Genomic DNA, 26269 nt, shown 5'->3' with positions numbered 1-26269 from the left:
TATGTTCGGAAAGATTACTGTGAAAAAAAAAAACACTGTTCGACAAGAAAAATGGTTCAGAGACGAGATATGACTTTTTTTTATAGATCTATACCCAGTGAATACGAATCTGTTAATAAAACATGTTGATTGGCTCGAGATTCGGAGATATGTGTGTTTTTTTAAATCGCGCGATTTTTCTATATCTTGGTGTTGTTCAGTCGATGTCTCAAAATTTGTCAATTTTCTGCTCAAAATGAATATTGCAATCTATAGTCGGCTATTTTATCTTTCATTTGTAGTATTTTCAGCTTTCAAATCTCTCTAAGTAGTCGTTCAGTTCAAATCAAAAGTCAAAAGTACGTATTTTCATATATGATTTTTTCCCACTGTAAATACTATTTTATATTGAGTTTTTTTTATTGAAACATGTTTATTTTGATAGTATTCTGGCTACACTATTTTTTTTTTGTTTAAAAGGGTTAATTGGAAGTGTGCTGAATTTTAAATCGGTAAAATTGTGAGCTAAAAGCTCGTACTAGTATTTACTCGTATTTACACGAATCTGAATTGAATTAATAGGGATAATATATTAAATTGTTTTTATATGAGAATTAAATGAAATTCTTGTCGATTAATAGCAAGAAAGCCAATCAACATTTTTTATTACCGGATTCGTGTTCACTGGGCATAGATCTATAATAAAAGTCATATCTCGTCTCTGAATCAAAAACAAAGTCGTCATTTGTCTCGGGAACGGGAATTGCATGCGTTATTGTGGCATTGCAACGCACGCCGGGTTCAGCTAGTCGCAAAATAAATTAATTTAAAAGTGCATTTTTCAATAAATCGTCTAAGGAAATTCGTTCTATCGAAATAGATAGCAAGGTTTTGAAAAAAGACGATTTTATGCGCTTCTTCCAAATTAGTTCTTTCACTTACTTTACCCGCAAAAACAATTCAGATCAAAATAATACGAAACTGGAAAAAAAATACATTGATCTTTATTTTGTGATTTATTCCTCTATTTTGATATTTGTTAGTTAATTTTATAAAAAAAATATTTCAATGAAAATTTTGAAGAATTTTGAGGCAAAATTGTTTTTTAGTGTATAGAAACAATCGTGGGGGATATTTTAGAATTATTTTGACTATTTTGAAGAATTAAATAAAATTATTCAATATATTTAGTTAGTTTAGTTTTGTTAGTTTGTACATTTAAGGTCATAGTTTTATAAGACCTGAATTTTATTGGTTAGTAATCTTAGCCGCACTTAATTTCAAATGATCAGTAGGTACTAGGGATTGCAATTTACATACAATTTCATAAAGCGGTAAACGGTAACTGATTTTTCCTACTACCGGTATATCCGTAATTGCTGGTAAAAGAAAAAAATGTTTTTTTCATTGATTCGGTAATTGTATGTGGCTACTTTTCCTAAAAACGTTAACTTCTATTAATTCGTAAATAATTAAAAATAAATTTCAGGTTAATAATGTCATATAAATGCATTAAATTGGTAAAAATAAATGAATCATATTAATTCATTTAAAGTTTCGATCATAATTGTCTAATTGATCGAAACAACTGTCTGATCGCATTTATTGGTCTGTGTTGCCAGTGAATTTATCAATTTAAAATTGTCACATTTAATACTGAAAATAAACAAATTGCAGACAAACTTATCCACAATACCCCATTTGCATCGATTTTTAATGTAATATTATGCAATTTAATGCGTGTATTTATATATATGTACTTAATTTCCGGTAAAAACCGGCAAATTTAAATTATTTATGATTAAATTTTGTCAATTTACCGGTATACCGGTAACCGGTATTGTAATCCTTAGTAGGTACACAATATATGTACATATGTACATATGTTTTCAATGACCGAAATTTGGATTATTGGCTTTTTTTCAAAAATATACTATTATAATTGAGAAACTTAATTTATATTAGATATTCTTGAATTTTTATAAAATGTATCGACTATTTATTAAAAAAAGTTACCGTTTAATTAGTTGCTAGTTTTATTTCGATTCTCAAAATGTTCAAATTATTCTAGAAGGCAATTGATTTATAATATAATACAATTTTAAAATCAAATGTGTATCAAATTAAGCTATAACCACGTCTAGGGTTAAATAAGTCACGGTTCTCTGATCAATCGTCGGAAAAAAAGCATTGTTGGAATAGATTCGTCCTCGAATTAGATACACCATAAAAGGATCTGCATTATTCATAGAAATCTGCCGACACACCGATTGCGAGCGTTTCAAATTAGCGCAACAAAAACTCGGCCCAAAAAAAGTGTGTATATAATAACAAACCGCTCTCAAATTTGCCGAATTTCATATTATTTAATCGCACACAATTTCGCGAATCTCAATTACACACCGTCGGGATGTTATTGAATAAAATAATCTTGTTGTTCGTCTTTTTTCCCCCTCGACAGATATCTATTTACAGGGCGAATTATAATAGAATTGGCCATACGTGAAACGAATCTCGCCATACTGTGAATCTCTAATCTATTCAACGAAATATTATATGTAATATGCTAACTTAACTATGTACCTCATTATATGCTTAAAAAAATACCGATGCCGAACTGAATTCGCTCGCTGTATTCAAATGTAAAAAAACTACGATGTTTTTTATTAGGTTTACTTCGCCAATCGGTCTGAAAATATTCCTGCATTCTTCCGATGGCTTTGAAACTTTGCCATTTCGCGAGGTTTAGCCGCCGATAGAGATATCAATTAGTTCTGCTTTAAGAATCCAAAAGCTTTTGGAGACGGTGACAGCTAACCCTTTGTCAATAGTCTGTAGCCTTATATGTTTAACTTTCCGTCCCTCAGTCATTTTGTCTGATTTTAATTGTTTAAACGCTTACATCTTTTTCACACCATATCTTACAAAACTTGCATTATAGGCTCTCATTATCTCTCATATATATTTTTACTTCACTAAGGTGTTATATAATGAATTTTAAAATGTTTATATTATAATGTTGATAATTCGATATGCGTGCTATGGCCAAAACTCCAACAGTAACTTTTTGACGTCTCTCTGTTCGAACCAGTCGATCTTTGTTTTCAAATATTTGATTTTGGCTTGATTTTGGACTGAGAACATCTATTTAGAACTGCGATATTTTACGTAGGTACTTTATATTATACTATTTTTAATTCTTATAAAATTTGTATTATAGGCTCTCATTATCTCTCATATATACATATTTTTACTTCACCAATTTGATTTCGATTTTTAAATGCTTTTTATTATTACTAAATTATGTATGTTCACAATACATCTTATATCTATTTTAATAGCTACTGATCTCCTGATCATTTTCTATTTTTCAATTTTAATTTAGTTTTGTTAGTAATCATAGTATTACATATATTATTCTAATTTTAATGTACAGCATAATAGGAGAAAGAGCTCAAAAACCTATTTACAATTCTTATAAATGCTCATAATACATATAATACATAATATTAATTAAAGACTCTCTAAAGTCGATGATCTAAAGCAGATTGTGTTTAGGTAATATGTGTTTATACCTGAAGGGTATAAACATTTCGTTGTAATCACCGAGACTCTTCACAAGTGTGTTAGTATGGTTATTAGTGATTCTGTCATAGAATCTACTGGTTAGTTTGTTAGTAATGTATGTGACTAACGGAATATTATTTGTGACATGCAGTTTCTTCTAGTTAGTATACACGGGTGTGTTATAGATTATTTTTAGGGATTTATTTTGTATTATTTTTTGCTTGGAATGGTTAGTATTGGAGGCATCATTCCATATACATATGTAGGTGTAGCATAGGTTAATAATGGTAATATGAGCGCGCGATATTATTTTATTTTGTTTTGAGTTGATAAAGAACTATGGCGATTAAATATTGGGTATATTGAGGATAATAATTCACTAATAGTTCTTAACGTATGTATGTATGCTTTTCTTCACATTTTTTTCGGAAAATAGTATTAGAAGGTTTGCTGCTTTATATTGATTTATCAATTTCATAATTTCAGTATTTAGTTTATATCAAATTTCAGATGAAAAACGAAACTTCATACAACCGCGTTTTCACATGATAATTAATATTTATATGTACAAATATTACATTCGCAAGCAACTTCGGCTATTTCTGCAAATGAGATTGCATTCCGAGAGGAGGGGGTATTGGATCATCTCGGATGAATGTTTATTTAACCTGTCAGGGTTAATTTAAGAAGCTTGTTGTCTTCGTATAAGGGTGTATTCGTGCTTGCACTTGCTCACGCCGTTCGTAGTAGATCGACGTGACAGCGATACAGCATCCCGCGGGGGAATAAATAGCCACCGAGTTAATGCTATTGTATATGTATATATGTGTATATATGTATGTATACATACATATATATATATACATATATGTAAATCTCGGTTGTGTGTTCCAATCAACGTTTTCATGGAAGAAAACGTGCCCAGACGGGCAGCACAATAGGTCTTCCTATTATGCTAATGGAAAATCTACAAAGCTGTGATGAGCTATGAATGTATTTATTTATGTATGTAAATACATATGTATGCACGTCATAATCGAGAGCTTTCTGATGAAGTTGCTTTTTAATGAAATTTTGATGGGGCACGATTAATTATATCGAGTGTTCATCATCATCGTTATTGACAAGAGCTGCTAAAACATCATCGAACGCTTTTGTGGCGAATTGTGTGTTTAGTTCATCACGATTTGAACCGTTGAATGATTTGCAAAATTAGTGATGAAAAAGAACTTTTTTTTTCAACTCATCTTCAAACTATGAAGCAAAAAATAGTTTATGCCTGACTAAATGGAAATTTCTGAATTTCCTTTAATTGAGTCCTAACAACGAATTTATTTTTTATTATACCACAGTGGCATTACAGAGTGATCCAATGCGCCACTTTGGTCAAACATATTACATTCATTTATTTATTTTTACATTAAACACGTTATCTATGGTCAAACATTGTGCAAAGTATTGTATGTATTATACAAAGCAAAAACAAATATCAATTAATATCCACAAATACATCTAGGTACATATGGTCAAATTTGTAGCTTTTTATACAATTCAACTAAATTCGAAATACTGAAAACTCAAAATTTGTGAGAAATGGGAAAGAGCTTCCAATTTGTTGGGACCGTTCCAATAAAAAACATATAAATTAGCAAACGCTGATAGGAAACGATCGACCTGGAGTCACAAATCTAAGGTCTAACCAGCAGAAACTGGTGGGATTGGTGGGATATGCTAACTACTAGTCTATGCCACTGATGTTACGAGAAAATAGCAACAATCAATTAAATTTTCTTTTGCTATATAACGAGCTCACTATTTGCAAATTTTTCGTAATGAATATGCTTAAGTGCAAAAAATCATAATTGAAAGACTCAACTATGTACATGGTAGTAAGCACAGTATTGTGGAACATCATTTGAGATCATAAATCCGACCTTTTCATTTAAAAACTTGACAAGGTTAAGTATGACAAGGCCAATGGATATAGTGGAGAGATTGGAATGGAAATGGGTGTGTCACGTGGCTCGGAGAGTGGACGAAAGGTGAACAAATGAAGTGCTAGAATGGTACCCAAGAGAATGTAAAAGGGTGAAAGGAAGGCTGCAAGGAATATGGGTAGACGAAATTAGAAAAAGGTGTGGGGTGAAATGGACGAGAGTTGCGCAAAACAAAGACGAGTGGAAGTGTGTTTGAGAGGCCTTATCCTCATCCAGCAGTGGATGATGATGATGATGTTGATAAGTTTTGACTGATTCACGAGAATTCCCCATACAAAGCGCGCCACACTCACAATGTGTGTTTGTATGGGGGAAGCGTTACATTCAGCAAATCGTCATTTTTATCACGTTCCCGTGATTATTTTGGAAACAAAAGTCGTTGAGAGCCTAATTGGGTATATACAAAACATTTTTTTTAAATAATGGGGTTCAACAACTTCTTTCGAACAATTTATCGCTCAAGTATTTGTAGCGACAAACTATATACACAGTAGGGCTCAAAATATGAACCCTATTAGAATTAAGAGCTTTTTGAAATCACATAATTTATAAACTAATATAAATATTTGAATATAATATATGTATGTACCTAATTCTAGCAAACTTGTATCGTATGCAGAGATTTCTACAAAATTCACAACTTCACGTTCCATTTCCGTGTATATTTTGGATATAAAAGCTGCAAGAAAAATGTGTAGACGAAATTAGAAAAAAGGTGTGGGGTGAGATGGATGAGAGTTGAGCAAAACAGAGACGAGGGAAGTGTATTGGAGAGGCCTTCATCAAGCAGTGCATGATAAATGGGTGTGAATGATGACGATGATGAAATAAAAGTACAAAAACCCTTACAAAACGCTATAAATTTCAGGGAACGTGAGACGTTTCTTCTGTAGCAAACAAAGCTTGTGCCAAGTAGACCGCTTGTGAAGCTATCGGCTTGATATTAGTAATACTAGATCCATTTTAACAATTGAATATTCAGACGTTGCGTGAAATTTGAGTAGATTCACTTTCACTTTCAATTTCCATTCCCCCACTTGCACTACGTGTACATTACATGTACATACATATAACGGTTTGAATATAATGAAAACGGTTTTGCACGCCCTTGCATATTGCAGCGTGACGTGCTAAATTTGTCTCCGATAAATTACAATTTATTTTGCATGATATTTTCCCCAGCCGCCTCTGCACAACGTACTTAGGTACAATAAATAAAGACGTGTGATTCTTTTTGTATCATACGACTGTGATTACGAAAAAAAACATTGTATGCAATCATGTACAAATGCTACGGGAGGTGTGAAGGGTTTATTGAATTTGTCATCGGCGTATGAAAGTTGAATTCTAAGTGTCGCGATGAAAGGGTGAACCAGTCGTAAAGGGTTAGCGTTAGCGCGATAGTGATCGAAGGAGCGCCAAACGTTTTCTGCAGGCGGATCGCGATGACCATATTTGCACATTTTAATTAGGAGTTAAGGAGGACATGGAATATTCAGTTGGGAAGGCGTGACTATAGCTCTCCGCAGTCTGCACGTTTAACCCTTTCGTGTCGTCGCGGCGCCTTTAAAAGAAACGTCGCAACACAAGCCTATTTCACAAGCCAATTTCGTTCCATTCGGATTGAGTACATATTTTTTTATTATTTTATATATATATATATATATATAGCCAGCAGTATGGTTTAATGGTAGCGTGTATGTTTAGCACCAAGTGATCAGTGAGTTCAATCCGCCATACTGCTGGTTAGATTTGGGGGTATTTGTGACTCCAAATCGATTGTTTCTTATCAGAGTTTGCCAATTTTATCTGATCATTGTTGAAACGGTTTCCCGCTACCTATTTATTTCATTTTTATTTAAATTGGCACACATACAGAATAAAATATAAAAGAAAGCAGTACAGTGAGACAAAAAAGATACAAATATAAATGAAAATATTATATTCCAAGTACAGTGAACACAGGCGCACCGACATCTCGGCGCAAACCAAATTATGATCACATTTATTACGATACTAGTGAATAGCCCGATGAAATATCATCGCATGGGTATAAAATTATTATATTTAACCGTTATTTTCGTACACTCTCATAGATAGTTTTCAATTCTTTATTTGTAATAATTTTCAATTCTTAAAGTTAACGTTAACAAAATGTAAATTAAAGTTAACAAAATGTAATATTTTCCGATTATACACAAATGGTCATTGACCTCGTAACGTTGAATATTATTATTACACATAACAAATTCGTGCATATACATATGATGTGTATTTACAACACGTATTCTGGGCGAGGATATGGCGTGCGACGCGGGCTCGTGAAGCACATCGCTTTGGATCGGAGGGTCCGAAGTTCGATTCCCGGCGCCCGCGGTGAATGAAATCAATTTTTTTCTCGAATATCGTCAAAATATAAATAATTTAAATTTAAATTTAAATTTAATTAAAAATAAATCTATAAAAAAATGGTTCAAAACCTCGCTAAATGAAATTATTAAAATTACGTATTTTTATATGGCGAGAAGGAATATTTCAATTAATGTTTAAAAAAAAAGGTGAAATGAAGAATTGGATTTGGCGTGATGCACGTGACCATTAGCTCAATTTAGACCTATATTCCGGCTATTTGGGGTGATCGGTCGAAAAATGAATTTATCGATTTTTATCGATTCGTTCATTATGTTCGGTGAGAGTTAGAACACACACACACAGATTACCGTCTTTATATATATGATGGTCAATGTTGTTGGTGAATTTATCAATTTTAAATAGCCACATTTAATACTAAAAATAAACAAAATCCAGACAACATAATCCACAATACACCATTTGCATCGATTTTTAATTTAATATAATGCAATTATATATGTATATGCCTGTATGGTGGCACGACAAATCAGCGCAAACCAACTTAGCGCCGAGCTTTCGGCGCAGACAACTCAGCGCAACGACAACTCAGTGGATGACAATTCAGCGCATGGACTATTCAGCGCAAAATCAATTTTTTCAATAAGTTTCAAATGTGTTTTCAAAAATAATTACTGTATTGAAATTGTCGGTCATATCTACATGATAATTTTATAAATGCGAATAAATTTATTTGATACTCTTTGTGCCTTGAAATATTACGCAAGCAGGGTTTCTCAAATAAGGCCGCAAACATTTATTTTTAAGCAGGGTTTCTAAACCGGGCACAAAGAGTATCAAATAAATTTATGAAATTATCATGTAGATATGACCGAAAATTTCAATACAGTAATTATTTTTGAAAACACATTTGAAATTTATTGATAAAATTGATTTTGCGCTGAATAGTCCATGCGCTGAATTGTCATCCGCCGAGTTTTCGTTGCGCTGAGTTGTCTGCGCCGAAAGGTCGGCGCTAAGTTGGTTTGCGCTGATTTGTCGTGTCACCGTGAACACTACATGGTAATATAAAGAAAACAAAACAGAAAAATTACAAAAATATATTAAAAAAATAATAAATAATGAATGACAATGAGGGTCAAGAAGCAAATTAACCACAGATTTGCTTCTTCACCTTAGTCCAGGCCTGGACAAACCGCGGCTCGCCAAGTATTGAGCAAAATTCAAAAAATTTACTTTTTTCTGATTTAAAAAAAAATTTGTTGATTTGTTAAATGTTTTATCGTTTCTGACATAAGATGCAATTCGAATTTGGGCCAAACTAGACTACAAACTTTAATGAGCAATTATCATCAATATTAGAATCGATCACTTGGTACTCGATAGCTCTCGACGAAAGTAATGATCGAAAAGATACCGCACAGTTATTAATTTTCATACGCGGATGTAACTCTAAATTTGAAATTATTGAAGAGCTTTTTGTCATTGGAATCACCCATAGATCATATTTTATCCAGGATAAAATTTGCGAAAATTGTCCTGATTACAATTTAATTATAATTCATTGTATTATACATCAACAAATATTATACAAAAATGTGTTAAAAGTTGAACCTGTGACATCTTGTATTATTATCGAAATACTCTCTTATTATCGAAAAAGTGCAAAAAGCATTTCTTCGTTTTCTTTATAAGAAAGAGTATGGGTAGTACCCATATCTCTATCCTACTCCTTTCCTTTCCATATCCTATAATTCCCTTGAACTTCGGAGAAACTTCTCGTTAATTCGTTTCGTTCTCCAGCTATTGCGTGGTAATACGTCATGCCCGTTGTTGCTGGAACAGTTGGGACTTTATGTCCCTAATAATTATGTGCGTGGTAGACATCATCATTTGATGGTTGTACCTGCTGCTCGCACAGTTTTTTTTCGAATGGCTCCTATTCCAAGAGCTATTCGACTTCTCAATGAAATCGTTGCTGCCGTCCCTGAATGTGATATTTTCCACCTTGGGGAGCGTAGATTATCGGATGTTATTTTAACATATTTATCTGGTAACCTGCGCTCATCATTACTTTCTTAATTTGAATGTGATGAATGAGTGGAATCTTAATCTACTCTTTTCCTGTGATTTTATTTTTTATTCATATTTTGTTGATTTATTTTACTTTTTCTTTCTCCTTTGTACATTTTATGTACTATTTTATTTGTATTATTATTTTCCTTTTGTTTCTTTTTATTATCTTTTTATTCTGCTTTCTAATTTTTCTGTTTTTTTACTTGTCTTATCTTTGTTAAATGTAGGCCATTGTGGCGCATTAGGTTCTTCCTGTAATGCCACAATGGTCCAAAACTACATATTAATAAATAAATAAATAATAAATAAATAAATTAAACTTGTAAATTTAATACGATGGAGTGGCTTGAAACACAGACAATTCATTGCTTTTCTTCAAGATATTGAATCTGAGTTGACAGATATTATTTATCATAATCATATTCGATGGCTTAGCGTAGGAAAAATAGTTGGCGAGTATGGGATACAAAAGAGGAAATCATTCTATTTTTAAAAATGAAAAATATTATCGACTTTCTCGAATTAACTGATAATGACTGGCTGTGTGATTTTGCATTTACTTTGAACATCGTGACACATTTAAATACTTTCAACACAGTGTTCCAAGGGGAAAATTTATATGTCCTTGATATGGTGAAAAGTTTGAATGGATTTAAATTAAAACTACGACTGTTTCTTCACCGTTTATTTATTAAACGGGTAGACCACTTTTCAACCATGAAATTGCTGAATATACCAGAAAATAAATTTGAAGAATATGGTGAAATTATCAACGATTTAAGTGGTGAGTTTCCATGAAGATTTGGTGACTTCCGAAAAATTGAGATAGGCTTGGCAATTATACGACATCAATTATAATATATATTGATAGCGTATCGATGGAGATATAAATTAAGATTATATATTTACAGTGGGATGCTGATTTAAGGGAATTACACCGTCAACACCTTTAATACGGAAAAATTCGACAAACTTAGAGATTTTGCTCAAAAAATGCTGGTGGTTTTTTGATCAACCTACATATGTAAACAAACATTTTCAATCATGAATATCAATAAAAATTCTTTACAATCAAGCATCACAGATGAAAATTTATAACCATTTTTATGAATTTCAACTACAAAATTTTCTCCTGAAATTAAAAAACTGTTAAAGATGTAAAACAGTTTCATTCGTCAAATTAAATTATTTTTGTATGAAATTTAAAAAAAAATTATGTTTTAATTCCTTTCACGATAATGAATAATGTATATCTAAAAATAGTATTTTACTTGGGGCCCGCTGCTCATTTTTAATTTCTAATGTGGCCCTTCATCCAAAAAGTTTGCCCAGGCCTGCCTTAGCCTAAAACTACTGAAATTGTCAGCAAAAAGGTCGGGGAAATCATACATTTGGGATATAAATGAAAATGAGGGGATAAAATTGAAAATAATGAAAAGGACTGAATAATGAAATAATTAATTATCCTGTGGAAACATTTTAACAACTAAAATAATCAGTAACATTAACATTATAAATTTCAGAAATGAAATAGTAAACGGCCAGAAAATTGATATTTTCGGTTCGTATCTTTGAATATAAGTAGCCAATAGAATGGTTAATGACCAATAATATTATACAACATACCCGCCACCTGTTCACTGACCAAAATATGTTAAGTTACTAACTAATTCTATAGGGACATTCACCTATTATGCTATTATGTACATATAATAGATAGAGTTGGAATTTTGAATTAATTTTATGAATATTGGTCGTCAAAGGGTTAACATATACATACATAAATACGTATGCAGATCCCTCGAGGCGCCAATTTCTTTACGTATATCACTGGCGAGAAGTACATAACTACCAATTTGGAGCGTATAAGTAGTTCGATCAAATAAATTGCTTTTAGATGCAAACCGACTTCGGGAATTTACAGAACTCGAAGCCACTCGTATGTATATTACATTATACATATGGGTGTATTTCACTACTTATTACACATTATAGTACATCGTAAGTATAGTGGGTACGTCTAATATCATCTTCATATCTTGTAACTTGGATGCCACGGCAGCGTAATGCTAGAAATACTAAGAACAATGCCTCTATAAATCATAACATGAGATATTCAATATCAAAATGGAAACGCTGTGTGTGTAAAACCTTTTAGAAATGTACGTATATATTATATGCATACATACTAATATAACTATGGTGAGCTAGCACATCTGTAGTTTATAATATGAGTACATAGGAATATATGAGACATCATACTCATTACTTTTATCGCGTTGATTTGTCTCACGATGTTCTTAAAGTCTCTAGAGGTTCACAAAATGGGACCCGCGGAATTGTACGACTTTGATATAAAATTGTTTTTCGAGTACGATTAAAAAATATTTTTGCTTATATTTCATATAAAATTTTGTATTCTAAATATTGTGAGCAGACTCTCGTTTTAACATTTGGTGAATACAACCGTATCCTCATTCAAATGCTCATTTGAGTGCAGAAAATATTTTAAAAACAGCCCAAAAACAACCCTTCAAAAAAAATATAGATCTTTGAATGATGCCGAAATCGAATCATCTAACAAAATTTTCAGAACTGCATATTATATTATATTATAATGCAAAAAATAATAAGCCTTATTCAGACCACTTTGATTTACTTTTCGAGTTAATTAGCATTTGATTTTTTATAAATATTTGTACTACCAATATTAGGAGGGGGGGGGGGGGGGGGTGGTCGTAAAAATTAAACACAGTCCTTTTAAATTTAGCACTACACCACTGATTGTATGTATGTATGTATGTACATATATGTCACAGTGAAATTATAATTACACTGACGTTTCAGTGAAATCATATCTAATTAAATTTTCATTGGGTATTGTTATATTTTCACTACGGAAATTACATATTCATTGGCAAATTATAATTTTTGACAGTTGAACGATAGTGAAATGCCGATATTTTAAGATTATTGTGAGTGCGTCACCGACACGAATCGCGCCACCCCACTTCACAACCCCGCTCATCTCCATCCCCACTCCGATGCCAAGCTTGCGCTCACACACCCTCCCCGCAACCCTGCAACCCCACTCCTGTCCATTTCCACTCGATATTACGATTTAGCTTATTATATTACGATTATATTACGATTTGGCTTTTTTTGATGCCGCATGTGTGGAATGGATGCGGAAGCATACACATCATAATATTTATTTAAGGCAACCAACACTTATTTATTTAAGGCAACCAACACTTATTTATTTAAGGCTAGGTTATGTTCGGTTAAGTTAGGGTTGGTTTTATTTATTTAAGGGTTAGGTCAGGTTAAACACAAAAAATTCTTAACAAAAAAGATTCATTGCGTCTACCCTGTCTTCACATTCCTTACTATGCAAATACTATATAATTGCACTTGCAGCAACAAATTTCATGGAATACAATAATTTTTATATGGTGGTACAATTTAGCGAAATGTTCAACCAAGTGGTACGCGAGTCAAATATGGTTGGGAGCCGCTGTTGTAATTTGAATGCAAAAATCCAATGGATTTTAGTTATATGTACCTGTACATATATTGACAGTACAATATTTTACAATAATACGAAATATACAATCTAAAATTTCCGATTCGAAAATTGACCTTTGCGAAATAAGTTTGCTAGCAGCTGACTTAAGGTCAACCTCACGTGCACTAGGAACATCTGATGGGAACAATTTTCGAAATGTGCTTCACGTCGGCACTTCAAGATCGCCACCAGTAGATACTGAAGGGTTTCGAACAATGTGACGTGAATGAGACTCGTGACAAAAGTCTGCACCGCGAAGAGACGTTCACGTTCCTCCGTGTCACGATTTCCCATTTGTCATTGCCAATAACCTCACTTAACATAATTTTATTGTTGCAGGAACGTCGATCGGCGAAATCGGCCCTTTGTACTGTCAGACGTGGAGTTCGAGCTTGGCCGAAGAGATCCAAGCAGTGGAAGCCACCATCACACCGATCTGGTGGAAGGAGTGGGATCCAGGATCCAAGGAAGCTGTGACACCACTACTCATATCGTGCACGCTCACCACTCCAAAATCGAAACCGTTTTTCACATCACTGTCGAAAAACGCATGCGAAGAAGTCACAAACATTTTAAAAGTGCAACCTCCGACAGTTGGTGAATACGTGCGAAACTTTACAGTGTGCGTCAAAGACTTGAACTTCTCCAACGACATATCCGATAGACTCGTCGAGTGGTTTGAACTGTTGAAACTTTTGGGTGCCGATAAAGTTGATGTGTACGTGGCAAAAATAAATCGTTCTGTTAAAAAAGTTTTGGATTTTTACACTAGAACTGGATTTTCAAATGTTAGAAGTGCTCCGAGGCCGTCTTCAGATACTCTCTGGCAACGCAGAAGGGACCATCTTCTAGCTTACAACGATTGCTTGTATAGAAATTTAAGAAAATCGCGTTATATCATACCTTTGGATATAGACGAGGTTATTGTTCCTAGAGAAGACGAAACTTGGTCTCAACTTCTTAATAAGTTATCTCCTTTAGAAGGGAAGCAACCAGGCGCTGCTTCGCTAGCTGTAAGTAATGCTTTCTTCTTCGATTCGTTCAGCGATGTTGCATATGAAGACGCCGTTGAAGCTGTCACGAAAGAAGAAGAATACAACGACATCAGGAGGAATGTCAAGTACATGATGATGAAGAGGAACCTGAGGAGGCCTTTACCTCATACGCTTAGGCATCTTCGACGTTCGTCCTTGGTCAGTCCAGCTCCGCAGTACAGCAAGAGTTTCGTGTCAACTTCGAAAGCTCTCACAGTGTTCAATCATTATGCGTTGGGGGCGCTCGCTGGGGCGGAGCGTGCTAGGGCTGTGCCCCCTTCAATAGCTCTTCTTCATCATTATAAATCCACTTGTCGACCAGCTTTAGTCGACTGTCATCAGTATACTACCACCACCGTGAAAGATGACACGCTGCTTCGCCTCGCTAGCCCTTTAATAACCAACGTCAACAAAGTCCTTGATGCAATCTAGTCAATTTTACACAATAAATGTATATACACATGTCAAATATTTGCATTTTCATTTTATTTCCATTATGAGATTTGCTACCTAATTTCGAAAAAAAGAGAAAAACTGTTTGATATTGAAGAATTCATATTACCTGTACATACTGGTGAGGACCACAAATTCGAGATAGGTAAGGACGTCAATAAAAAGCTTGTAAAATTAGCAACAGTACACAAAAATTTGTCGAAAATATACTGACTCGGATCATAAGATTTAATTGGCGAAAAGTAGTATGAATTCTAAAAATTACACACTTATGTAAATTAGTAAAAATATTTTACTATACCGCAGTGGTATTACAGAGTGACACAATGCGCTTGAAATATTGTGGCCAACATATTTGTTACATTTATTTATTTATTTTACAGGTATGCACCCACAAAAGTAAGTATTATACAAGGCAAATATAAAAGCATTCAGCGAAATTTAATATGCTGAAAACTTAAAAAAATTGCAAAAATGGGAAAGGGCTTCCAATTTGTTGGGACCGTCCCAATAAAAATCTGATCTGATAGTAAACGATCCACCTGGAGTGACATATCCAAGGTCTTGCTAGCAGCAATCGGTAGGATTTGAACCCGTGGCCACTTTGTTCGAAAGCATTATATGCGAAACACTAGTCTATTCCACTGATGTTACGAGAAAGTATCAATAATTAATTATATTCTCTTTTGTTATATAACGAGCTCACTATTTGCACATTTTTCGTGATGAATATGCAATTGTGCAAAACATCATAATTGAAAATCCCAACTACGTATACAGTAGTAATAACAGTATAGTAAAATATCATTTTATATAGTTTGATATCATAAATCCAACCCTTCTCATTTAAAAATTTGTCAAGTAAAGTATGACAAGTTAAATAGATACTGCATGCCTGATAGCATCACAATTGATGATAAAATAGTAGAAGTAGTAGAACAATAAATATGTCCGGTAGTAATGAAGAATAAGTAAAGAGATGTATGAAATTAGGATCAAGTGCATTTGAACGAATGAATGTAATTTTAAAATCAAAGTGCCACTTTGCCTGAAGAAAAAGATCTTCATCAGTGTGTATTGTCAGTGATGTAAAATTGGACATGAACGTCAAGTTGCTACAGATAGTCCAATGCACTCAAAGAAGTATGAAACGTTGTATGCTTGGCATAACGAGGAAAGACAGGAAGCGGAATTCGTGGGTGAGAAGTATGACAAGGGCAATGGATATAGTGGAGAGAGTGAAGATATTGGAATGGCAATGGGCTTGTCACGTGGCTCGGAGAATGGCTGAAAGGTGAACAAAAGAAGAGCTAGAATGTTACCCGAGATAATGTAAAAGGGTGAAAAGAAGGCTGTAATGAAGATGCATAGACGAAATTAGAAATAAGTTTTGGGGTGAGATTGATGAGAGTTAGGCAAAACAGCAACTTTCATCCATTTCATTTCAAGTTGCTGGTTACATGTGATAAAAATAATTTAAAAAAAAAATGAAATTGAAGTTACTATAAATAATAAATTTCATTTAAATCAATGTATTTCAACTAAGCAAGCCGAAAATTGAGTTACATTTTCACTTTTTGATGATTTGCGGTTCTGTTACTCAAAATGTGATACTTCTGTGGTTGAATGCGTATTGAAACCAAAAGTCAGAACATTTTACTTTCAATTTTCATACATTATGCATACATAGTAGTAAAATTTGAAGTGTAAGTGCACAATATAGATCCTATGTAGCGTGAGACTTACGAGAACCGAGCATGCTTGTTGGATTCGCGCAATGTGTTGTAACATTGTAAGGACATAAAATAATTTCTTTATTTCTTATTTAACTATATAATATTATTACAATATAATTAAATGCAAGATCTTTAATAATATTACTGTAAGTTTTGCTGTCCATAACATGACGTTGACAATTACTTTTATCGTCTAAAAAATATAAATTTCCATTAATATAAAATACATACGTATTCCATTAATAAATTAATAATATCAACAACTTACGTATTTTATATTAAAATTTTATTAATGTAAATATTTCAAAATACGAAACACGAACTCAAAACTAACAAAATAAAAAAGTAAAATTCTACCGACCGCTATATGTTGTATTTCTTGACCGAAATGCAATGTGAAACTGAAACGAAATGTAATTAGTCGTCGCGGGTCGATTGGTGGGTGAATGCGATAGCATGTATATTTTACGCAAGTCTTAAGCTAGATCTATGCCACTATATAGACGTAAAACATTTTTTAAATTATCTATTTATTTGAAAGTAAATTGCTAATTATGTAACAAAATTACAAACTAAAATTAATAACTATAACATAATATATCGAATATGGTATTTTAACTTACATACATAATTATATCTTCCACAAAGGTATTCATTAACATTCTTCAAGAAGGTACATACTAATTTTATTAGTAGAGGTAGGACCGGAAGCGTGCCGTTTATTGTTCAATTGTTGTAAATCCTTTGTAAGGTTCGGCAAGCCTTTATAACAATGCATTTACAACATTTGAACAATATACAGCCCCCTCAGGGTCCGGGCTTTAGTTATTAGTAGACACCGGATAGTCACAGTGCTATCTATTGTTCCATTGTTGTAAATCCTTTGTAAAAAAGGTTCGGAAAACCTTTAACAATGCATTTACAACCTTTGAACAATACGCGGCACCTTCTGGGTCCGGTGACAAGTTATTAGCACCTCTAATGTTTTCAGGAAGGGCATTATAGATTTGAACACCTTCTGCAGTTCTTGCTTTCTTAACTCTGCCTATAATTAAATTATTACTATTTCTAGTTGTATGATTATGCATATCTCTATTCCTGACTATTTAAATACACTGTTCGACAAATGACGACTTTTTTTATGGTTCAGAGACGAGCTATGACTTTTCTTATAGATCTATGCCCAGTAAACACGAATCTGGTAATAAAAAATGTTGATTGGCTCGTGATTCGGAGATATATGTGTTTTTTAAATCGCGCGATTTTTCTATATCATGGTGTTGTTCGGTCGATGTCTCAAAATTTGTCAATTTCCTGTTCAAAATGGAATCTATAGTCGGGTATTTTATATTGGAATCTATAGTCGGGTATTTTATCTTTCATTTGTAGTACTTTTCAGCTTTCAAATCTCTCTAAGTAATCGTTCAGCTTAAATCAAAAGTCAAAAGTACGTATTTTAACTTGGGATTTTTTCCCACTGTTAATACTATTTTATATTGAGTATTTTCTATTGAAACATGTACATATATTGAGATAGTGTTCTGGCAAAACTATTTTTTGTTTTCGTTTAAAAGGGTTAATTTAATTTCGATTTAAAATTCAGCACACTTCAGCACACACAGTGTGCTGAATTTTAAATCGGTAAAATTTACAACTAAAAACTCGTACTATTATTTACTCGTATTTACACGAATCTGAATTGAATTAATAAGGATAATATATTAAATTGTCTTTATATGAGAATTAAATAAAATTCCACTTAGAAAAAACATATTTCGACTATTGGACATATTTCGACTATACATATAGAATGGGAACGGGAACGGAAATCGCACGCATTGCAATTGGATGACCACTAGAAAGTATGTACTATCAATTTTAATGCATATAGCTTGTGGGTTTAACTAATTGATTTCTTAGTCGCTCACACTTTCATACATTTGGTCTGGTCGGTGTGGCCTACATAGAGCTATGTTCTGGAACATGTGTAATGAAATTAAATATTTATAATATAATACTGATTCTTCACTAGGTATAAAATTCCGACTGTTAAAATATTGATCAAAATGTATAAAAATAGCATTCATTTATGTATAAGTTATATGAGATGATCGAAACATATGCACATATGTAGTCATATTATACATAATAATAATATAACTAAATTAAACATCGTTATTCAGCTGTCACTTTGACACTCGGTTATAATATAACACGCTGTCCAGTACACGAATTTGCCGAATCCGTGAACTGGGCAACGTGCTTGCATTTTTCACGCATTCGGCAATTCTCTTGCCGAATGCTTGTAATAGACAATTTCACGGATTCGGTGTAACATAACAGACGTTCATACATATCTCTAGATCCAATTTTCTCACACGCAAATGTTCACAAACAAGAGTTAAACGCATATATTATAATTATTCCGGTTGACGGATGAGTGGTGCACTCGCACGAGGTAATTATGATAAGAATGGAAATTTAATTATAGGTATCCGTCATCGGACGATTCACGAAGAAAGTACAATAGCTTAAGTGTGCATAGCAAATAGTTCGGTGAACCCACACACAGGGCACGGACGAACCTGACGCATACAGCCTCCGCTGAACCGAGGCCATTCAAGAAATCCAAGAGCTCCTGAGATTCAATAGTAAATAAGGACGTGCAAAAAACGCATTAGCCATACTTACGCGGCCAAATTATAGCAATCGATCGCGCGCGAGAACACGTCTGCTAAAATTACGACTCGGTCGAAAAAAATGCACACGAGACCAAAAGGCAAAGTTAAAAATAACGAAAATGAAAAAAATGGCATGTGCATTAATTACATAATAACATTATTTACGCCCTTGTTTTTTTTTCAATACTGGCTATTAAATTAATTCGTTGAACTCGCCCGTCGAAGATGCTCGCATGTGCCTACCGACTTAACGTATAGAGTACAAGGCCTCTTGGTTTCGTTGCTTTTTTTTTTTGGCATGATTTAACCCTTTAGATGACGCGGCATTTGAGTGCCGATTATTAAGCGTTTACATACGTTGATTATGTGTAAGGGAAACAAAGTAATAATACATTCATATTACGAGTATATTTTCCGAGTAGTGGAGATCATTATATGATGCATACATATGTATAGTATAGGAATGTATTTATAAATGTATTATCTTCTTCTAAGAAATAAATACAGATGAACGATTGTTTCTCTGCAATCCATTCTAAAGTTTTCAATTTATAACAAATAAATTTGTCATAACACTCATAACGCTATCAGTTATTAGATTTTTCTTGGAAGGGTTGGAGCATGAAAAAGTTTCATCACCCGCTCGGACAAAATTGTAGATTCTCATAGAATACATTCAGTTTTATATATGTATGTATGTAGTATGTAAGATTTAAAAAAATATTTTATATATACGTTGTGTAAATATCAAATCCCATAACATTTTGCTATCGTGACAAATCTGTTCATAAATAATTTGTTGGTTTTTTAAAATGAGCTTTTATGTACTTATATGTATCTCAATACTCGTTTTCTCAACTTTTAGTCTGCTTAAACAGGAGTTTGTATATTATGTATGAAATATATTTAATATACGAGACATATTGTGAGGATGTGGTGTATCCGCTCTAAAATCGCCAGACAAATTGAACGACAGATTAGCGGACGGCTGCTTTAAGTGCAATTCTCGTCTTCTCGAATGATAGATTGCACATCAGATGACGGGTAACCTTTCGATGTGCACAGATGCAATTATTAAAATGGTAATTATTAAAATTGAGTTGGATCTTTCAGGCGAGTTTAATGAGACAAGATTCGATAAGTTCCGAATCTTGCCTTATTAAGCTCGCCAGAAAGATCCAACTCAATTTTAATAATTACCATTTTAATAATTGCATCTGTGCACATCGAAAGGTTACTCGTCATCTGATGTGCAATCTATCATTCGAGAAAACGAGAATTACGTTTAAATCTGCCGTTCTGTTAATCTGTCGTTCGTTTGTCTGGCGATTTTAGAGCGGATGCACCAAACCCATTTTGTGATCATTCATTGATTTCTAAGTTATTAACAAAATATAAAAAAAAAACACTTAAAAATCAATTCTTACAATATTTTTTTTATAGTTAATGTTTATCTCGTAAAATAAATATTTTCACTATGTAAAACATTTTCGTATGTGTTTTATATACACCTACTGTTGTAATTCACATTAGGTTTTTGCATTAGTTAGTTAATTGTATTCGTGTCTTCCCTCATCTTACCGTTCACGTGAATTTATCCATTTTTTGAAATTGCAACGGAATAGTATAAAAGCCTTCCAGATGCTCTGAAAATTAAGATTCTCGAGAATTTTACAACACTATATATACACCTATAAATACATATACAAACTCGACGACGAAATACACGGAACAAATTGGGAAAACGAGTCTTGAGATATTGCAAGTTGGTGGAACGAGATAGACCCGTACACAAACACACTTTCAATTTTATACATACCTAGATATTGGATGTGGATTTTGTTCTAGATTAAATAGCAAAACCAATCGCTTAAAAAGCAGGCTAAATGGACGAGAACCAGTCCATTCAACCTTCTATATACATATGTACATACATACATACATACATACACTCATTGGTTTATATACGTATGTATATAAAGACGAGAGTAATTAAAATATCTTCAGCCGTAGGTAAGAAATCAAGTTGCGACTTATAAAAATCGATTAAATAATTAAGATTGGAATTCGCCTACCAACAGCGTTACATTATTTCATTTGGTCATCCTATATTCAAATTAAATTGGAGCTTTTTTATGCGCTTCTCAATCAGGAGATTAATACTATGTATATAGTCGAACTCAGTTATCACGACATTTCTTTGTATTAACATCAGCAATATTTCCATAACCAAAAAGCACTTTGTAACTCGCAAATAATGAATATTTTTTTACTAGTTTATACTTTGTTTTAAAACGATAAGCTATACCTACGTCTCCTGCTGACGAGTTAAAATTTACAATGATTTTGTCACGATGTCTGCATTAGCTACTGTTCAAAAGCCAAGTTGTTTTATGAACTCACTGTCAGATAATGATATTTTGCTGGAAATTATGTTACAATTATACACCCCAAAATGAGCGCAAGACGTAAGCGCGCCGACATAAGCAAATTTGACCATAAGACATATATGGTCAAATTTGTAAATTTGAAGCATTTTATACAATTCAGCTAAATTCGAGATTGCTGAAAACTCGAGTTTTTGCAAGAAAAATAGGTAAGGTTGCCAATTCGTTGGAACCGTTTCAATGAAAATCAAAAATCGCGTAGGAAAAGATCAACCTGGAGTCACAAATCCAAGGTCTGGCCAGCAGCAATCAGTGGGATTTGAACCCGTAACCACTCTGTTCAAAGCATTATACGCTAACCACTAGTCTATTCTGCTGGTATACATATATTTTATTTTATTTTACATAGATATATACTAGGAAGGCTTGACAGGATAAGAATTGTCTAGGAAGACCCCAATGCGCCTTCCTAGACAATTAATTACAAAAATGCAGCATTTTTATTACCTATACATAAATCACTGTATTTCACGAAGCTGAACAACACGAAATAAACAATTAATTAATTCATAGATGTATCTATGGATTTAGACTTGTACATGTGTATATTTTTACATATTGTACATAAATCAAATTCAGATATTTCTGACATAGTGTGTAGGATGGATTTGGCCAATTTGATGGGGGAACCATTTCAACAATGAAATCAGATAAAATTAACAATTAATTAATCAATTAATCCACTGAAACGTCTATGGAATAGATTTGCATATAATTTTTTACAAATTGCACGCACATTAATTAATTAAATGCAGAAGATTTGTGACAGCAGGTGGGATGATTTTTTTCGCCAATTTTTAGGAACCGTTTCAACAATGACCAGATAAAATTGGAAAACTCTGATAAGAAACGATCGACTTGGAGTCACAAATATCCAAATCTAACCAGCAGTATATTAAATATTAGCCAATAATCACTCGGTGCTAAGCATACACGCTACAATTGAGCAATACTGCTATGTTCGTATTAAGAAAGTTTTTGTACGAGCGAATGGTCTGATGTCAATACGCCAGTTTGCGTTTTCGTCACAAAGCATAATTTTACCGTATGTGCACTATTTTGATTCAAAACCAATCATTTACGGTGGCGCTAGTCATCACAATGAACCGCTAGCGATTCGTACCGTGCCTCACGTAAAATATATGTACACACCCATAAGAACAGACCATTGTGCATACAACAGTATGAAAAGACGAAGAATCACAAGATGCTGTGAAGGCGTTGATAAATAGGGAGTCGACGTTGAAAAGCGGGCAGCATCCACTGCTATAAAATTGTTTTTTAGAAACTTGCGTGATAAGCAATTTATGGACTGGGCACAGTAAATACATATAATGCACTTAGAGCTGGGCGTTTTTTTTTTGTTCCTTTTCGAACTTGATAACGTTGAAGATTCGATTTTGTCGGCGGCAATCAGTCGACATAATGCTCTTTAATTCGGTTTGCCGTTGATTAGTTTCGATCGATCAACTCTGATGATCTGATGGATCCAGCTTTTTGCTTTTGAAAAATATTTATATGATGGATTGACATTCCGATTGCGCAAGCCAATCTTCTCACAAATGTTATAAGGCAGATTTGAAAAGCGACTGGCTGTAACACTTTGTACTCTCAATACTTTGCGTGCTCATCATTTCGATCAATCTAATATATAATTCGAAAGAGACTTTGTATGTAAGTAAATATTGTTGGTTAGAAAATGGTTGGGAACTTCGAAAACAAGTCAAAGTTTCCAAGACGACATGGGGACGGAGGACGGGGGTGCCGGGGGCGAAGGCCCGGGGGTCGCCGGAAGAGCCGCTGGATTTTGGTATAATATATAATACATCTAATATATAATTTTTTTTGTATTTAGTAATAATATATTGTATTTTATTTTATTGGATTTTAAATATATTCATTTAGTAATACTATACATATAATACATCTAATATATAGTTTGTAACTATGTATAGTTGGTTGGAAATCGAAAGCAAGTCAGCTTCTATGGCGATTCGATTGGTCGAATATTTAATTTTTCGATTCAAATAAATTAAAAAAAAAATGTATTTACTATTGGATTCGCCATATTTAAGCTGTTTATATTACAAATACTGAGCAAAGCCGGGCAAAACAACTAGTATTAAATAAATTTAAAAAAATCTATACTAAATAAGATTAGCAAGGATCGCCACGTGTGGCGATTAAGTGGTTAAATAAACGCGTGGCGATTAAGTGGTTAAATAATTAGCTATTTTATGCAAACTAAAAAGTTTAATGCACTGAAAGAAGTATGGAACGCTGTATGCTTGGCATAACGAGGAAAGACAGGAAGCGGTATACGTGGGTGAGAAGTATGACATGGGTAGTGGATATAGTGGATAGAGTGAAGAGATTGAAATGTTAATGGGCGGGTCACGGGGCTAAAATAAGGTACGAAAGGTGGACAAAATAAGTACTAGAATGGTATCCGAGAGAATGCAAATGGGTAAAAAGAAGACTGCAGGGAGGATGGGTAAACGAAGTTGGGAAAATGTGTGGGGTGTGATGGATGAGAGTTTCGCAAAACAGAGACGAGTGGAAGCGTGTTGGAGAGGCCATCATCCAGCAGTGGATAGTGAATGTCTGTGATGATGATGATGATACTCCATAACTACCGAAATTTGAATTATAATAATCATCACGAACTTACTTTGGCTTTTTTTTTCAAATTAGGTATTTCATCGGTAAAAGTCGGAATTTTCGACAGAGCGGAGACCGCTAGGTCAGAATGGAAGCTCGGTCGATCCGCTCCTTCCTGTGATTAGCTACTCTATGCGATGCCAATAGTATTGCCGTGCCCTGAATTAACTCGACTTTTATCTGATGAAATACTCCGACATATAAGTACTGCCTGCTTCGCATATAATTTCGGACGGTTGGGCAGCGTACGGAAATATTCCGAATTCCGGTAAAAGTGGTTCACCAGGATAATTTCGTGGATCCAAATGCTAGTGAAATACATACGCAAAATGTGTGAAGCGTCAATTTGGCACAACGCGTGCCCGTTTTGATTCATATTTAGATGCATTTGTATTGAACCACAAACGAATGCGTGTACATACATATGTATATTCCATCCGCAATATGTGGAATATTTCCGTACGCTGCCCAACCATCCGAAATTATTTGCGAACCAGGCAGTATATGTCGGAGTATTTCATCAGATAAAAGTCGAGTTAATTCAGGGCACGGCAATACTATTGGCATCGCAAAGAGTAGACAATCACAGGAAGGAGCGGGTCCGTTTCCGACCTAGCGGTCTCCGCCCTGTCGAGAATTCCAACTTTTACCATTTCATCGATGAGTTATTTACTTTTTTAAAGAAGAGATGATGAGTAGATAATAGATTAGATAGTAAAAAGTAGCATTCCACAATTTTTATTTTATTTTGCATAGGAATGAAAAATTGAAAATTGAAAAAACTTCATAATACTTCTAATACAAATTTTCGATTCTCGAGTGCAAAGGGTTTGGTATTGGCGCACGTCCCGACGTCACGGTCCCATCGCATCGTAGGGCTCCTACCATTTCTTTGCAATTGACAATCAATCACGGCGAAGCTTTTCGAAACGTCAATCAGCGTCGATTCGATGCTCACGAACTTTCGCCACGGGCGATCGAGATCAGAGGCACGATCCACGACCCAAGGTTTAAGAGTCCTCGAAGGATTCCCCTTTAACGACGGGACGAGGAGATGGAATCGCCTCTACGCCGCCACTAACCCCTCGACTGCTAATGGCTCGCCGAGATTAGACCAGACCTATGTACGTATATGGTGGAGGGCACTCGGAGATACGCAGTTACCAGCCAATTCTCGGCAAACCAAGCTAACTATGCACGTGATACGAGAAGTCGTGTTTTCGTGATTAGTTTCTCAGCGAATGAGCCGTCAAACTTACACGGTACCCGACGGCGGATAGACTACAAACAAATCGAAACAGTTTCGCAAAGATTCGTTTATTTTAACGCCGTTGTCATTGAGAACATCCGCACACTGACATTTCAACAAAAAAAAATCACATTTTTTTCCTTACCGGAGAGAGACTAATCAATCTTTGCTAAGTTTGGTTAGTCTAACAGGCTTTTCCTCCCGTATTAATGTGCGCGCGCAGAATACGGGAGGAAAATTAAGATCATCTTTTACAAGTTGATCTTAATGCTCTTCATGATTGGTCGTTAACCAACTGTTTGCCTCTTAATGTCTCCAAGTGCAAGGTTATGTGTTACTCCAGATCCAGATCCACCCCCGATCGTACCTTTCCATATCTTGTTGGTAACTTTTTATTGAACTGGATCGATTCAACTGTTGATCTTGGGGTTGCATTCCAGAGTGACCTAAA

General features: G+C 34.0%; 2 protein-coding genes across 2 annotated transcripts in view; one reads left to right on the top strand and one right to left on the bottom strand.

Moving 5' to 3' along the window:
- Window positions 1-15110, top strand: part of LOC143910413 (uncharacterized) — a 35183-nt gene extending 20073 nt beyond the window's left edge. The window contains exon 3 of the mRNA XM_077428865.1: window positions 13897-15110. Coding sequence (XP_077284991.1) covers window positions 13897-15023 — 1127 coding nt within the window. The 3' untranslated portion in view covers window positions 15024-15110. The remainder of the gene's footprint in view (window positions 1-13896) is intronic.
- LOC143911157 (uncharacterized) overlaps window positions 1-26269 on the bottom strand; it is a 369714-nt gene that overhangs the window by 319183 nt on the left and 24262 nt on the right. The window lies entirely within an intron of this gene.

Source organism: Arctopsyche grandis, chromosome 4 (genome assembly GCF_051622035.1).
Source record: "Arctopsyche grandis isolate Sample6627 chromosome 4, ASM5162203v2, whole genome shotgun sequence".
Classification (NCBI taxonomy): Eukaryota; Metazoa; Arthropoda; class Insecta; order Trichoptera; family Hydropsychidae; genus Arctopsyche; species Arctopsyche grandis.
Note: the sequence above shows the minus strand (reverse complement) of the source record. Positions and strands in the feature narration are given on the sequence as shown.